The sequence below is a fragment of the Peromyscus leucopus genome, chromosome 17 (assembly GCF_004664715.2).
Source record: "Peromyscus leucopus breed LL Stock chromosome 17, UCI_PerLeu_2.1, whole genome shotgun sequence".
Taxonomy (NCBI): domain Eukaryota; kingdom Metazoa; phylum Chordata; class Mammalia; order Rodentia; family Cricetidae; genus Peromyscus; species Peromyscus leucopus.
Window position 1 is genome coordinate 6,232,110 of NC_051077.1, and position 14,561 is coordinate 6,246,670.

At 39.2% G+C, this 14,561-nt stretch overlaps 1 protein-coding gene across 1 annotated transcript in view; it reads right to left on the reverse strand.

Moving 5' to 3' along the window:
* Csmd1 (CUB and Sushi multiple domains 1) overlaps positions 1-14,561 on the reverse strand; it is a 1,301,483-nt gene that overhangs the window by 380,028 nt on the left and 906,894 nt on the right. The window contains exon 10 of the mRNA XM_028882070.2: positions 4,029-4,132. Within this exon, the coding sequence (XP_028737903.2) occupies positions 4,029-4,132 (104 nt within the window). The remainder of the gene's footprint in view (positions 1-4,028; positions 4,133-14,561) is intronic.

Genomic DNA, 14,561 nt, shown 5'->3' on the forward strand with positions numbered 1-14,561 from the left:
GGAGAATCCTTTTCTTTCTTATTTTCTCAGTCTCCCTCTTTTTCTCTTTTCCCCATTCTCTTTCTTCTTCTTTTCGGAGTGCTGGGGATTGGCCCCAAGGCCTTATGCCTCCTGGGCTTAAGCCATACCCCTGGTGCCTGTTTTCTTTGAATATAAAGAGAATGAATCCTTTCATCTCAGGCCAGCAGGGAGATGCCAATCATAGCCACAGCAAGGCAGGGGCTCTAACTAGAAGGAGGTTGAAGACAGGGTGAAGCTTCCCTGGGGATCAACTCATTTCCTTATTATCTAATCCAAATGTCTAGCTGTATGGAGGCTGCTACTTGCACACAGATTCCTTCATCCCCACAGAGGGGTGGACATTTAAAAAGCCATATCCTGTCTCACAATCCTCAGGACATCCAAGTTAATGCAATCTCCTGTTACTGCCAGCTAGAGCGGGGCCAGGTAAAGCAATATCTCCCCTCGCCAGTTTGCAATTTAATTTTGAGGAAATTGTCAATATATATTCTCAGAAAGAGCTCAGCAGAGATCTGTTAAGTTAGTTATTTCATTTTCTTTTGAGTTTGCCATGCTATACAAATACTCTGAGAAAATCCATCCTTCTTTTGGGAAGACTGGGGTGACAGATGAATCCCTGAACCCTTAGGGATTTTGCTTTGTGTTACAAAGTTTGAGAAAATAAAATCTATGAACAGAAATCAGAGCTCTAAAAACCACATTTAGAATGTGCCCTCTCCTTATTATGTCATTTCCCTTCCTAAATACCTTCCAAGTTCTGAGTAGAACCCACCTGTTACCCAAGAGGAGGACCGGTGAGATAATGGGCCCAAGGCACTCAGTCCCCACCCAGCATACAGGGAGCCAAGTCTAGTGTGGTTGGAAATCCGCATCAGGAGCTTTTGTGAGTTTATAGACTGCCTACTATTTAAAGGGTCTTAGTGCATCTGTCATTTGTCCTAATAGATTATAAAGCCCATGCAGAGAATAATGCACAGCACATACTTACTCAAGTTGGGCTGTGGGTGTTTAATCTGGATTTACCTGCTTGTTCCAGAAGCCAGGTGAAGGCCCCAGCATTCTCCCTTCTCTGTAACTCAGGACCAGATACTAAGGAAGTATCTCCATGGCTCTTCTTCCTCTGCTTCAGCTGATTAAATGCGCTTTGCTCCTTGTTACATTATGTTTCCCAGAGGGCACCTCAGTTTGATTCAGTCGGCCATTTAGATTTTCATTTATAGATCTGAGCTATTATGAAGAGGTCCTAATAACACTTATGTCATTGTAACATACGGTTTACCATTGCTTTCTTAACAACAAAAAGCCTTTAAAAAATGAGAGTGTGAGCTTAGATCCTTAATAGCAACCCATGGGATGTTCTAAGGCATTCCCTTACTGCATTTATATTTTAACTTTTGCATTTATTTAAAAACCATTCTCATTTATTTGAGTGGTGTCCTTTTAAAAATCAGATGTTATGGTAACAATTAAACCATTTCACATGTAGTTTACATTTATTATCTAAGTTTATTGTATATATTTTGTAGCCATGGAAACAGAGGGACACAGAGGTAAAATGACTTCCCTCAGGGTCACAGAGGCAGGAAGTAGCATTGAATCAGAAACTCCATCTTGGATTACCAGCCCACATATACTCACTATCTGTGTGTAGATAGTTATATACAACACAGGATGCTAGCTAGACTCATGCCAACAATACAGGTGCCCAGTGTTATCCTAGAGAACTCTGTGCTTTTGCAAAAATTGGTCTAGCCACTTGGCAAATATTATTATCAATATATAATCATAACTCATGTTTATCACCTGCAGTTAGTTTTTCCTAATTCCCTAATACTTAGCCTTTCTTCTCTTCTTTTCTACATCTTGTATTATACCCACATGTATACTTGTTTACATATTTACATATTATTGGCTAGATCTAATATATTATGGGGATATGTGTTTTTTTTAACCTTAGAGTATATGACCTTGCTTAATATTATACATGCTATGACTGTCAATTTTCCTACAAAATTTGTGATTAGCTTTTTCTATAAAGCTGAATAATATTCTTTTATATATATATATATATCATACAATATTATATATGTAAAATTTTTATTATCCATTTATCTGGCAATGGACAATTAAGTTGATTCCAATCTTGTGATATTGTCAATAAAGCTAATTGTTTTTCTAGTTCTAGCTGTCATGAACTTTTCATTTGGTGGTGGATAAGTATATAAAATATATTCGGTATCAAAAGTATAAAATACCACATGGAGTGCCACAGCTTCCACTCTGAATGGCTGCTCTAACTGTATAGATATTTATTAAATTGTATAGTCTATGGGTCTGATTAATTTTAGTGTGTAAATATTTTGTTTGCAATGGTTTTTATAATAATGATTAAAATAATAAACATATAATTATTTACAAACATGTGGGTGCATGCATGTGTGTGTGTAGGTGTTGAGTGTTAGGGTTTGGGCAAATAAATACTTTCATGTTCCACTTTGGTGAAAATGTAAATTTTCATAAATTTTCTAGAAAAGCTGGACAAAAAGTAACATCGGAAATGTTGACACTCTTTGCCCCTTAAATTTCTTTGCTAGAAAAATTTCCTAAAGGCAAGCGAATTAACTACACATTGAGTGAAGAATTTTGCACTGTGTGACTGCTACAAAAGCTAAAGAAGAGGGTGTAGGTGGGAAAAGGAGACCCACACAGTGGCCATTTAAGAACAGTGGCATCTGCATGACAGAAGTGGAGACCTAGAGTACAGAACTCTTTTGGAATTACCTCTTCAGCATCCAGTTAGCTGGGAACCAGGAGAGATCCATCACTAATGGAACTATGGCACTGTGTACCCAGAATTCACAGACTGAGATGAGAATGCAGTGTACACTGGACAGCTCAGGGTGTGCTGGGTAACACTTGGCCATGACATCATTCTTACTGCCATTGTACCCATTGGAAAGTGTGAGCCAGTCATGTGGCATTAAATTATTGTCAGTCATAGTGGGAATGGGCAATGACAAAATGGGCCAAAATAGATGCTCATCTGATACAATGTTGACAATAGAAAGGGTGAAAGTTTCAAGCCCCCATGTAGCCTAGGCAGGACCACCAATAGACCCAGCCACGCACAGTGTGTCCCACCATGGTGCTTTTAAAAAATGTGCATTACCTCCTAAGGAAGTGATCCACAAAGTGAGAGGGCAACAGCACCCCTTTTCTATACGTGTGCCCATGCCCAAGATAAAAAAAAGGACATAATTACATACATACTGACTGAGAAAAAGGAGGTAAGTCCCTTAGCATCATCATTCCATGAGTGATAGATGTTTTCAGACCAGTGCTTTCCAGAGTTACTACCTGAAGCCATCTGGCAAGAGGATGGAAATTTTTTCCTTTCAGCCCAAAAGCTACAGAGATGAGCATTCCCAGATCACATATTTTATTTCGATAAAAACAGATCTGATGAAAACTGACAAGAACCCGGAGCTCAAAGCACCCGAAGTGGACTTTGCTATGGGTTAGAAACACTGAAGCTTCAGGCACAAGAAGGAGCCTATGGCAGGGTCCCTGAAGACTGCCCTGAGCCTAGTGGGACTCTGATTTACTTATTCTGCAGTCTCAGCCTCTTTTATTAGGTAGTTTTATAGTGCATGAGGGTTCCCAGCAAGCATACAGCATTATCCCAGAAAACTACTATTCCAAAAACACCTGTTCACATTGGGAGGGAAGAGACAGGACCACAGGGATGCCTGAGTTGAAAAAGGCATGTTTCCTGATTTCTGTCTTTTGCTGTTGCTCTGTTTCATTTTATTTTTGCCACAAACACACTTAAAAAAAAAACAGTGAAAACAGTTCATACAGGAAAAATATAATCTTCAGTTAGTCCTCATGCAAAAATCAGAGTGATCATCACTAGCATATTCAGGGAGAGCACTTATAAAGATAGGCCAACCAACATCTGCCCACATAAGTGCATACTGAGAAGAAAAGTGAGATGGTATACTCACACATATAAAACGGATCTGGTGTCTCCCACCTTCCCAGCATCTCCAACTGTCAGGGTGTCATATCCTCTTTCCAACTCAAACTCTTCAAAAGCAAGCTTGATGACCTAAATCCAAAGAGAAAACACAGTTAATAACATAATGCAGACATTCCATGGCAATGCACATTTATAGTTTTGTGGTTAGCTTTGGCTCCTTAATTCTGATGGATACCAAACAATTCCCCAGTTGCCTCCGGTTGCTGCATGGATAGTAGAGATTTGGTTGGCCTGAATTGCAGAATTTTGTGGGATTAAAATGTTCTTTTTTTGTCTCAATTTACTATGAACTCTAAAATGAGATTTACCTGACCCCACTTCAAGTTACATGTCTATCAACTACACAGCATAAAAATTCAGTTGATTAGATTAACCAAGAATAAGCCAATATAAGCAGGAGAAATACTGTTGCAGTTAATGAAGCATGGTTTTAAGGACACTCTATAATTAATCTTTTTAAAATTTACTTATGTAGATCTCATGTTATTATTCCCAAAAACATAAGAGCTTTCTGAAGCTAAGAAACAAACAACCAATACCACAATCAGCTGTTCAAAACCTTGATGTTTCTTCTCTTCTTTTCTCTTTTATATTTCTGAGAATGCCACTCAAGGCTTTACCCACACTAGTCAAATTCCCAATCAATGAACTGTACCATCAGACTTCAGTTAGATAACTGGATGGATAGAGGGATGGATGGATGGATGGATGGATGGGTGGGTATGTAGATGGAGGCAGGAAGGATGAATAGATATGGACAGACAGATGTGTAGGAAGGTGGTTGACAAAAAGATAACAAGATGTATAACCTTGTGATAAAACATAATTAAAAAAGAAGCATAACCCTGAATTAATTTCCATTTTGGTATGCATGTAATAAAAAATGGCATACACATATAATACATACCACAATTAAAGAATATTATATGTAGAACACATTCACAGATATATAGCATATTTGCATGTGATGATTAACATTGTGCTAAACATTAGACATATTTCTTTTGATCCACCAACAGACTATAGACATGTGAACTCCCTTCTCTGTAGACTACAGGATATTTTCTCCTGAAACAAACAAACAAACAAAATACTCCCTTTGTTGATCAATATTGCGATCAAGAGGCAAGATGATCAAAGCTGTCAGGAAATCATGATGAGTCTTGAATAGCCAGGTATACAAAGAAAAAAATCAATAGATTATCATAGATGATAGATAGATAAATATATATATGGATATGCAGATTTATTACACAGATAATAGATAATAAAGAGTCAATAAATAGTTATTGGTGATGAGAAATTACAGAAATCATATGATTTATTAATTAGATAACTGAATGAGTGGATTATAGACCAGTGAATGGATAGATAGTTAAATGGATGAATAGAAGGATGGATAGATGATAAATATATAGTCTGATAGAAGATGAGTGGATGGTGGATAGATGGTGGGTGATAAATAAATAGATTGATAGGTAGATGGGTGGATGATAGATAAGTGGATGGATAGAGGGATAGATGAATGGGTGATAAATAAGTAAACATATGGAACAATGGGTAGATGACAGATGGTAGATAAATGGATAGATGGATGCTAGGTAAGTGATATATTAAAGTATGGGCAGATGATGGGTGATAGGTAATCGATGGACAGATGATAGTATAAAAAGATGGGTGGATGAGTGATGGAGTGGCACATGGAGGTAGGTGAGGAAGGGAGGCAGACGGGAGAGGGAAAACAGGAATTGCTACTTATGACTGAGTGTGCATGCCTTGTAAGGAGAAATCAAATGCTTGCCTGTTAGACCATTTGTATAAAAAGCAAGTGGGGCTGGGAGCGAGGTCAGTGTTCCTAAGACTCGTCTTAACATGCACAGGTTAAATAACTCTTTAGATGGCTGCTTTTCCCTAACAATGCTAATAAGGGATACATTGCCGTTATTATTATACATTCTTACTAAAATTAGTGACATAGCTATTACAATTTATTTAGAAACTACTAATTTAAATTGTGGTGTTTGTATGAGTCATTATTCGTACTGAAACAGGTGTGGGGTTGACAGCTGTCACAACCTTCTTTGAATATTTCATATTAAAATGAGGACTGAGGAAGCTTCTTGTTTCTATTTTCCTGTCTGCTGACTATAGGAGAAAAGGGTCACAGAGTAATGGGATAAAGAAACCAGAGTTCACATTCTAGACTTACGTTTCCCATGACTTTCCTATATGTTCTATGTTAACTTCATTAGAGCTTGAGGGCGACGCCTTTCAAGGCTTGCTGGAGCCAGTTTAAGTCACTGAGCACATCCCACAGTGCACTCCCCAGAGAGGCTGAGGATGAAACACCCACATACACTCCCCCCCACACACAAGATGGGGACACTCCCAAGTCCTAGCTGCATGGAGAAACTGCCAAGTGGGCACTAAAGCCAGCCTTGCAGTTCCTCTGTTCCCTGTAGAGGGCGCACGGGCTTCTGACTGACTGATTCAGCGGGGATCTTACTTCTTTCTTTCTGTTTCCTTATTTTCTCTGATCAATGCTTTCAGTTCCCTATCAGTGTTCCAAGAAATTCCTTCCAGTAGGTAATTTTCAATTTGGAGAAAGTACTTCATTGTCAGCAAAATGTCCTGAAATGTCTGGCATCCGCTCCATGTTAGGGTCCCTGGGCTGATTCTTCTGTCTGTGTCTGCATGTTCACTGGCTTTGGATTCTGTAGTTTGTTAAAAAAACTTATTATTATTACTTTAGCATATTGTATTATAGAGAGACCACCATAATGTCTTCATATGAATGACAGATACATTTCCTCTTCCTTTTTAATCTATAATAAACATGAATCTGTAAAAACTGGGATAGGGAGAGTACATGCATAAGCTGTGGCATGAATGCACCTTTAAATGTATTTATTTAGTTTAGAAAACATGTCTACTTTGATAAATAAAAGGTGTCATACTCAATAATATAATATAGAGATCATCTTGCAAATTTATGGAGATGTGTATGTCTGTGGCTCCCTAGTACAATGTGTATAACATCTTCCTTGTCTTTTATGTAATTGTTCCTTGTAAACTGGAAGATAGATGTAGTGCTAGAAAACACGAGGCAAATCAGAACTTCAAGCTCATTTTGTTTTGAGACCTGAAGTTATCTCAGTACATTGTGTGCCAAACTAGAAAAACCACCATAGATATAGTTGTGATATGGGCAGGTAATTAGCAAAATGATCATAAAGAGTAGAAATGAGGATAAGTAGTTCATCAGAATTCTCAATACCCCTCAAAACACTGGTGGGGATAAATCACAGACAACATAGCTTGAACAGTAGATCAGGTATCTGTCTCTCCCTGTCCCGACTCAGCGTCAGTCATCAGATGGGGTGCAGTTGACACTTTGGCAATGATGTACAGGTGGGGGTTTATGAACAAGCATGTTAGCTTTGTATATGTTTACTGTATACCTGTGTAAGTGCAGTTTTGAGCTCTACTGCCTCGGTTGAAAAAAAGAGCAAAACTTAGTGGTTTTTAAAAATGCAATAGAGAAAAATGAAAATCAAAGCAAACAAAAGATCAATAAGAGAAAAGAATGCCAAAAACAAGGCAAAACATAATCAAAAAGCCCACAGAAGTACCATTGAGTTTCATCAAATACATTGTCTAAATTTTTTTCAATTGAAAAATCTTAGTTCAAAAACAAAACAAACAAACAAAACAACCACAATTGATAGATTGGTGATCCACACTCTTCAGCAGGGCATATGGAAGCCTTGCATAATAAGCAGCCATTGGTTGTGTTGGCCTTCTGATGGTATCATTGTGGAAATACAAATCATGCAGTGTTTACCAAAAAAAAAAAAAAATCAAAGTTCTTTATTATCTCAAAATAAATATGTTTACCATATTTTGCTCTATTTACTGAGTAATCCAAACAGAAAGGGAAGCCCCCCAAATGGAGACCAAACACCATGAAAGTGCTCAGAGGACATCATCTTAGAGACTTGGGGATGAGGGGGGCAGGGAGTGTTTGTGGGGGTGAGACAAGAAGGAGGGAGGGATGAAAGAAAAGTAAAAGGGAGGATAAGGAGTGGCAGAAGAGACAATGGGAGTGAGAACAGGAAGTGTGAATCTCTGGAGATATTTTCCCAAACATTGATGACTATGGATATTCATGAACAGCCAAGAGAAAAGCACACTTGTACTTATCGTAGGATGGTGCACGTTCTTTCTCAGGTTTGCTGTGACCTTCTTAAAGGAGGAAAGATCTTTATCTTTCCCCAGGTCCTAAGTACTAAAGGAGAATACATAAGAAACCTTAACTGGGAAAAATAACTTGGGAAATTTTGCCTCTGATTTTAAAAAAAAAAAAAAAACTATGATAAAAATCACCACCTAAACTCAGCACTTTAAATATGACAGAGAGGAAATCGCCACACGCCATCCTCTGGTTCCATTTTAATTTTACCATTTATTTTCATGTCATATTTAAAGTACACTTTTTCTTTTTAAAAATATTTGATTGTTTTTATTTTACATGTGTGAATGCTGTGTGTGTACCACATATGTGCCTGGTGCTTGTGAAGATCAGAAGAGAGCATTGGATCCCTGGAAATAGAGTTACAGGTAATTGTGAGCCTCTGTATATATATGCTGAGAACTGAAACCAGGTTCTGTGCAAGAGTAGCAAAAGCTCTTAAATGCCAAAACCTTTCTCTAGCCTCAAAGGACATTTATTTTTCTGATAAGATTGTGTTAGAAATTTTTTAAAAATTTCAAACATCCTCATGAAAAAAAAAATTAGTAAAAACCTCTATATCTTGGAAATAAATAATTCCTGAGCGCCTAATTAAGAACTGTGGGTTTGTCCTTCATCCTAAGTGTTGGTTTGAGGGGTGAGGACACACAGCAAGGGGCTCTGGGGACCCAAAGCTTCCTGCCATCTGACTCCTTCATGTCCAAGCTGTATTTTAGAAGGGAGCTGCCCAAGTGCGAATTTCCTCATGGAAACTTAACTATCGACAGCTTGCAATTATTAGCTCTGTTGCCAATAGCAATGCCTTGCACATTTGTAAAAGTTTGTGATTTCTTATGAAATGGTAATTATCAAATGTTCTTAACAGTTCTTCATGCATTTACTCGATTGAACTCATAATGGCCAGTAATAAAAAAACAAACAAACAAACAAACAAACAAACAAAACACCTGGAAAAGTTAATGATTGATTAAAAAAAAAGCTATCTGTCTAAGTGTGTCTGGCCCAGAGTCTGGAGGAATGCCCATCTGAAGCTCCTATATTCAGTTCAGGCATGGCCATATTGCTACCAGGTTGCAAAATGTTGCCCTGTCCTTAGAATACACTTTGGCATTTCCTTAGAGAACTAGACAGACTCTACCCATACCCTACACCACGGCTGTGAGAAGAGAATTCTTACCTCACTCCAAATGTAACTATGCCTTACTCACCTCTGCTATAAAAAGCAAAGTAGTGCAAACAAAAGCAGGAACATCTGAGGTGAGAGAGAAGCCAGACCTGCATGCTTCCTTATACAGGAGAGCATGGCTCCTCTCTCAGGCTGTCTGTCCTCAGCAAAATGAGAATTGCAGGTCCTTATGGGGTTCCGGGGACCCAAATGGCACACGCAGACAAGTGTGCATGGGAGCTGGTGTCCAGGACACCATCTGCTCTGCCCTTCTTGTAGGAACTCACTCCACAGCTTCAGGTTCTGATGTGTTCATTTCTACACATCTATCTTTATTTCCATACTGTTTTGTCTCCCTTGTGTATGGATGAGAGAAATCCATAAATCTATACCGTAAAATATATTTCTCTAACATAAACTGAAAAAAAAAAAAGTAAGTAATCAATCCTGTCAGGGACACAGAGTATTTACAGAACAGTAGTAGAGATTACTCAGCTCAGCAGGGAAAGTTTGAGCTAAGGATGGGAGTGGTTGAAGTTTAACATGACCACCACACAGAGGGGCAGCTGCAGCAGAGAGACCCAAGAGCCTCTCCTAAGCCCCTGCCACCTAAGCAAGCAGAATCCCTGGCAGAGCCCAGAAACTTATTAAAATGTGTTCTCAGATGTGTGAAACTGCGGAGGGTATTTATTAAATCCGAGAGACTGGGAATTTGAAAGTCACAATACAATAACGGCAAAAGAGAGAATCAGAACATCATTAGAAGTTGGCAAAACACAGAATTAGTGCTCACATCAATCAAGCAGAGACTAGAGGCGTATCCTAGGCGGGACTCTGAAGAAATAAAAGATGAAAGGGTGGTGGGGAAAAGTGACAGCTCTCAAGATAAAAGCGAGGATATTGAAGTTTGTAGAGAGATAACAAAGGGTGCAGGATCAATAATTAGGAAAATCGTGGGACACACATTCTCCAACACATTAAAGAGTTGAGACTAGAGATTAAAGGTGGCTCATTATAACCCATGCGAACAAAACACGGCTACAAGCGAATGTGAAAACGATGTCACCTCAAAGCCATTTAACTCTAAGACGCACCGAAGGATTCTCTTTGCACACTCAGGAGAATTACGTGGATTGTATTCGAAGACACACAAATCAAAGTTACTTTCATTTTTTAGTGGTACATCAGATCAGGTGATTTACATGGTCCAGATTAAAAGATAATGTATGCCTTCCTAGTGCACTTATTCAGCAGACTAAAGGAAGGAAAAAAAAATCTATTTTTAATGTCTTGGCTATTTTATTTAGATGTCTCACTATCTTCAGCTTGTCTTAAGGGTACATTGCCAACAAGAATAATATTTAAGGGGATGAAGACCTAGTGAAATACACATAAACTATAAAAGAAAAGGCGAGCCAATAAAAATACTAACATTTGCATTTACTAGAACACAATAAACAACATATTTAAGTATAAAGAATAGTGTGGAGCTTTGTGGTTGAGCTCTGACGCCCACACTTTCTCACTGGAAATGGAGCATCAGGAAGAGGTGAGAGGTTGGGAGCACCTGGTACAGATGGCTCCAGGCAGCTGGACTCAACTATGGCTCATGCGGGAGCTGGGCAGAGCCTTGGGGAGCTTGGGCTGAATACAGTGAACCTGCCTCATGGTATGTGCTGTCATGGTCATTCCTGGTGGTAAATAGCAGCCATCTGCACTCAATGAAGAGAACCATGGGCTTAAGAGAATCCTGATTCGGAAAGACTCTAAAAGGAGTTAGGGGATCAACATAGTTGTAGAGAAGAAGGAAATGAAAAAGTGATGATTGATTGTTACCTTTTAGCTACAGGCTAGAAGTTGGGAAAGTACATTACCTACAATGTTAGAGAAAGTTCCAGAAAGTGGTGGTTACAGACAGGGTCTCACTTTGTACCCTTGGCTGACCCAGAACTCACAATACAGACCAGATTGGCATCTAACTTATGGATTTACCTATCTCTGCCTCCCAAGTGCTTGGATTAAGCAGAGGTTCCCAACATATGGGTCATGACTCTTTGGGGGGTCACATATCAGATATCCTGTATATCAGATACTTACAATTTATTACAGTAGCAAGATTACAGTTATGAGGTAGCAATGAAACAATTTTATGGTTGGAGGTCACCACAACGTGAGGAACTGTATTAAAGTGTTGCAGCATTAGCAAGTGCAGGAGCCACTGAGTTAAATGCATACACCACCAGGCCTGGATGGTTATTGGTTTATCACGTGGCCATTCATCCCCTCACCTTCAGCCTGTCTATAAACACCTCCATTTTCCCTAAGCTGGGACATGCAGATACTGTGAATGTGTATATACAGGAAGTGCCTAGGACAGAACCCCTAGCCTGGGAACCCCACAGATAAAGAGATGCAGTCCACAAAGGTGATGTAGGGCCCAGTGACAGTGACTCGCTTCTTATTTTCACTATTTTTTTTGTTTATTATTCTTTGCATTTTTAAAAAGAATCTTACACCTTTAATCCCAGCACTCGGGAGGCAGAGCTAGGTAGATTTCTGTGAGTTCAAGGCCAGCCTGGTCTACAGAGTGAGATCCAGGCGGACAGGCACCAAAACTACACAGAGAAACCCTGTCTCAAAAACCCAAAAAAAGAAAATAAATAAATAAAAAATAAAAAGAATCTTAAATATCTTAAAACACTTATAAAATAAAATAGCGTAAAGACACTATGAAACCATTTTATGTTAAATCATTTACATCAAACCATAGCCCTTGAAGTTTGCTAAAGCTTCAAGTTTTGTAAATAAAATATGCTGCTAGAATTATGAAAAATTACAGAAATTGAATTAGCAAAATCTATACAGTTAAAATAAATAATTGAAATTTTAGGGGCAAATTCAATCATAAGACATAACGGATAAAACCTATTTGAAAGATCATGGCAAAACAGGAAACCCTTGCAAGGTAGCTTTGCTGAGACATGCCCAGGGGGTAGGTGTCTTTCTTTACTGATTTCATTCATAGGAATGCTTTTGAAAGTTGTGATAAGGAAAATCTGCTAAGCCCAGTGAAGTAAGACCTATTATATACCATTTGAGAAGAAAAAAAAATTAGTTGAAGTTACTTGATCAATTTTGTGTGCATTTGTAGTATATTTATTGTAGAAAATGTCTACAATTTTTTATGTAATAAATAGTTCATGTTAAAAATTAAAAAAAGCATGAAATTAGCATTTTGCCTGAAACAAATAGTGAGGAAATTCCCCAATGTGAGCCATGAACTATGGCTTTCCACCATGGCATCTGCTAGCAAATACAGCAGAATTGGTGCTGTTTTCGAGTGGAGGAAGCCTTGACTTGAACAGCTCAGAATTTAGAGAGTTGTGGCCGTGGAAACATATTCAAGACGAGCTAGATTTTCAAAGCTTCAGTTATTCTCAGACCTGGTGCGTATGAGCCTAGATTTCAATGATGGGGCTGGCCACAAGCCCCTGTTCCACTTGTCACCGCACATTTGACCTTGAGGGAGACACCGCTTCCTCACTCTTTTTTAATCCTCTTTCCTCACTTCATCCAGGGGCAGAGTTCCTATTTGCTGAGTGGGATTGCTAAGGGCATTGATGTTAAGTGCAGGATAAAGTCTGAAGGTCGGGGGGGGCTGGGGTGGCAGGCCTCTGGATATGACACGGACGTTGCACACATGACCAATGCACAGCAGTTGTGGCTACCCACACAAGACCTCTACGAGATCAAGAGACTTTAAATTTCTAGTCGGGAGAGGGCAGGGTCTCCTGATGCCTTTCCCTAACTGGAGAGCTAATGGCAGTTGATGGCTGCTGAGGGAGGAAGAGTCGATTTCCTTTGGGGGCTGTCACTGGTAGGTCGGTCATGGCCCCATAGATGATGCCACACATAAGAGCATATGGACAGCACTAATTGTATTTAGTGAATGAAAAGAAACAAGTCAAAAAGGCGAATATAGAATGCAGATGGAAGATATGTATGTGGCGGGGCTGCCAGGAGCTGGAGGGAAGAAGTAGGGGATAGATATGGCCATGTACACATGCGTGGAATTTTTAAAAAAATAAATAAATAAACAAATAAATAAATAAATAAATACATTAATCACAAGTCACTACCTCAAGGGGGAAAAGGTGGCATTCATGTTAAGAAACAGAGACTAAAGGATATTAAAAATGGTCAGTGACAAAAATTACTTGATTAACCTTTCTACACTTGGAGGAAGAGTTAAGCCCTTGACCACGTTTTCTGGTCTGGGAATAATGACTTCCCAACCCCAGGCCTGTGGTCTAGATGAGCCATTTAGCAGTGTGCATTTTAATTCCCTCATCATTAAAATGCAGAAGTGGGGCTACTAAGGTTTTCTCTAACGCTTAACCAGCTCTGATCATTTCTATAGTTCTCTCTCAATCACAAGCTGTATCTGATGGTTCTGAACCAGAGCTGACTTGTTTGAATATATTAATGGAAGCTTTGTGGCTGCAATGGAAATGGTAGATTAGGTGTGGTGTTGAACATGTGCAAGCCCAGCTCAAGCAGCTCACGGGAGGTGATGGTACCGGGAAGGATAAGAAGTTCTAGGCCATCCTTGGCTACACGAAGATTTGAGACCAGCCTGAGCTACACGAGACCCTGTCTTAAAAACAAAAATAAACAAACAAAAAACATAGGAAAGGGAAAAAGGGTAAATAAGTTAGAAAATAGTTTGTAACTAATAGTCTCCACTTCCTGAGAGTGAAGCTATTGATATGAACTGGAATCTGACTGTACCTTGCTTCCTGAGCTGGATGGAGGCCTGCCAACCCAAAAGCCAGGTGTTGAGGTTACCTGGTCAGGAAAGCAATTATCAGGTTGGCAGATTCTGTAGTCATGGTAACAGGGTGAAGAGATAAGGCCAGAGCTCAGCTCGATGCTTCAGTTTCTCCCACCTGCAGTTTCTCATTTCTTCAGAGTGTAAAGAGAAGATGTGAACTTGTCCTCTCACAGGTATGCACAAGCCCTACATCACCTTTCCCTCCCAGCCATTAAGACACCAGAGCAGATTAAGAAAATTGAGAGCA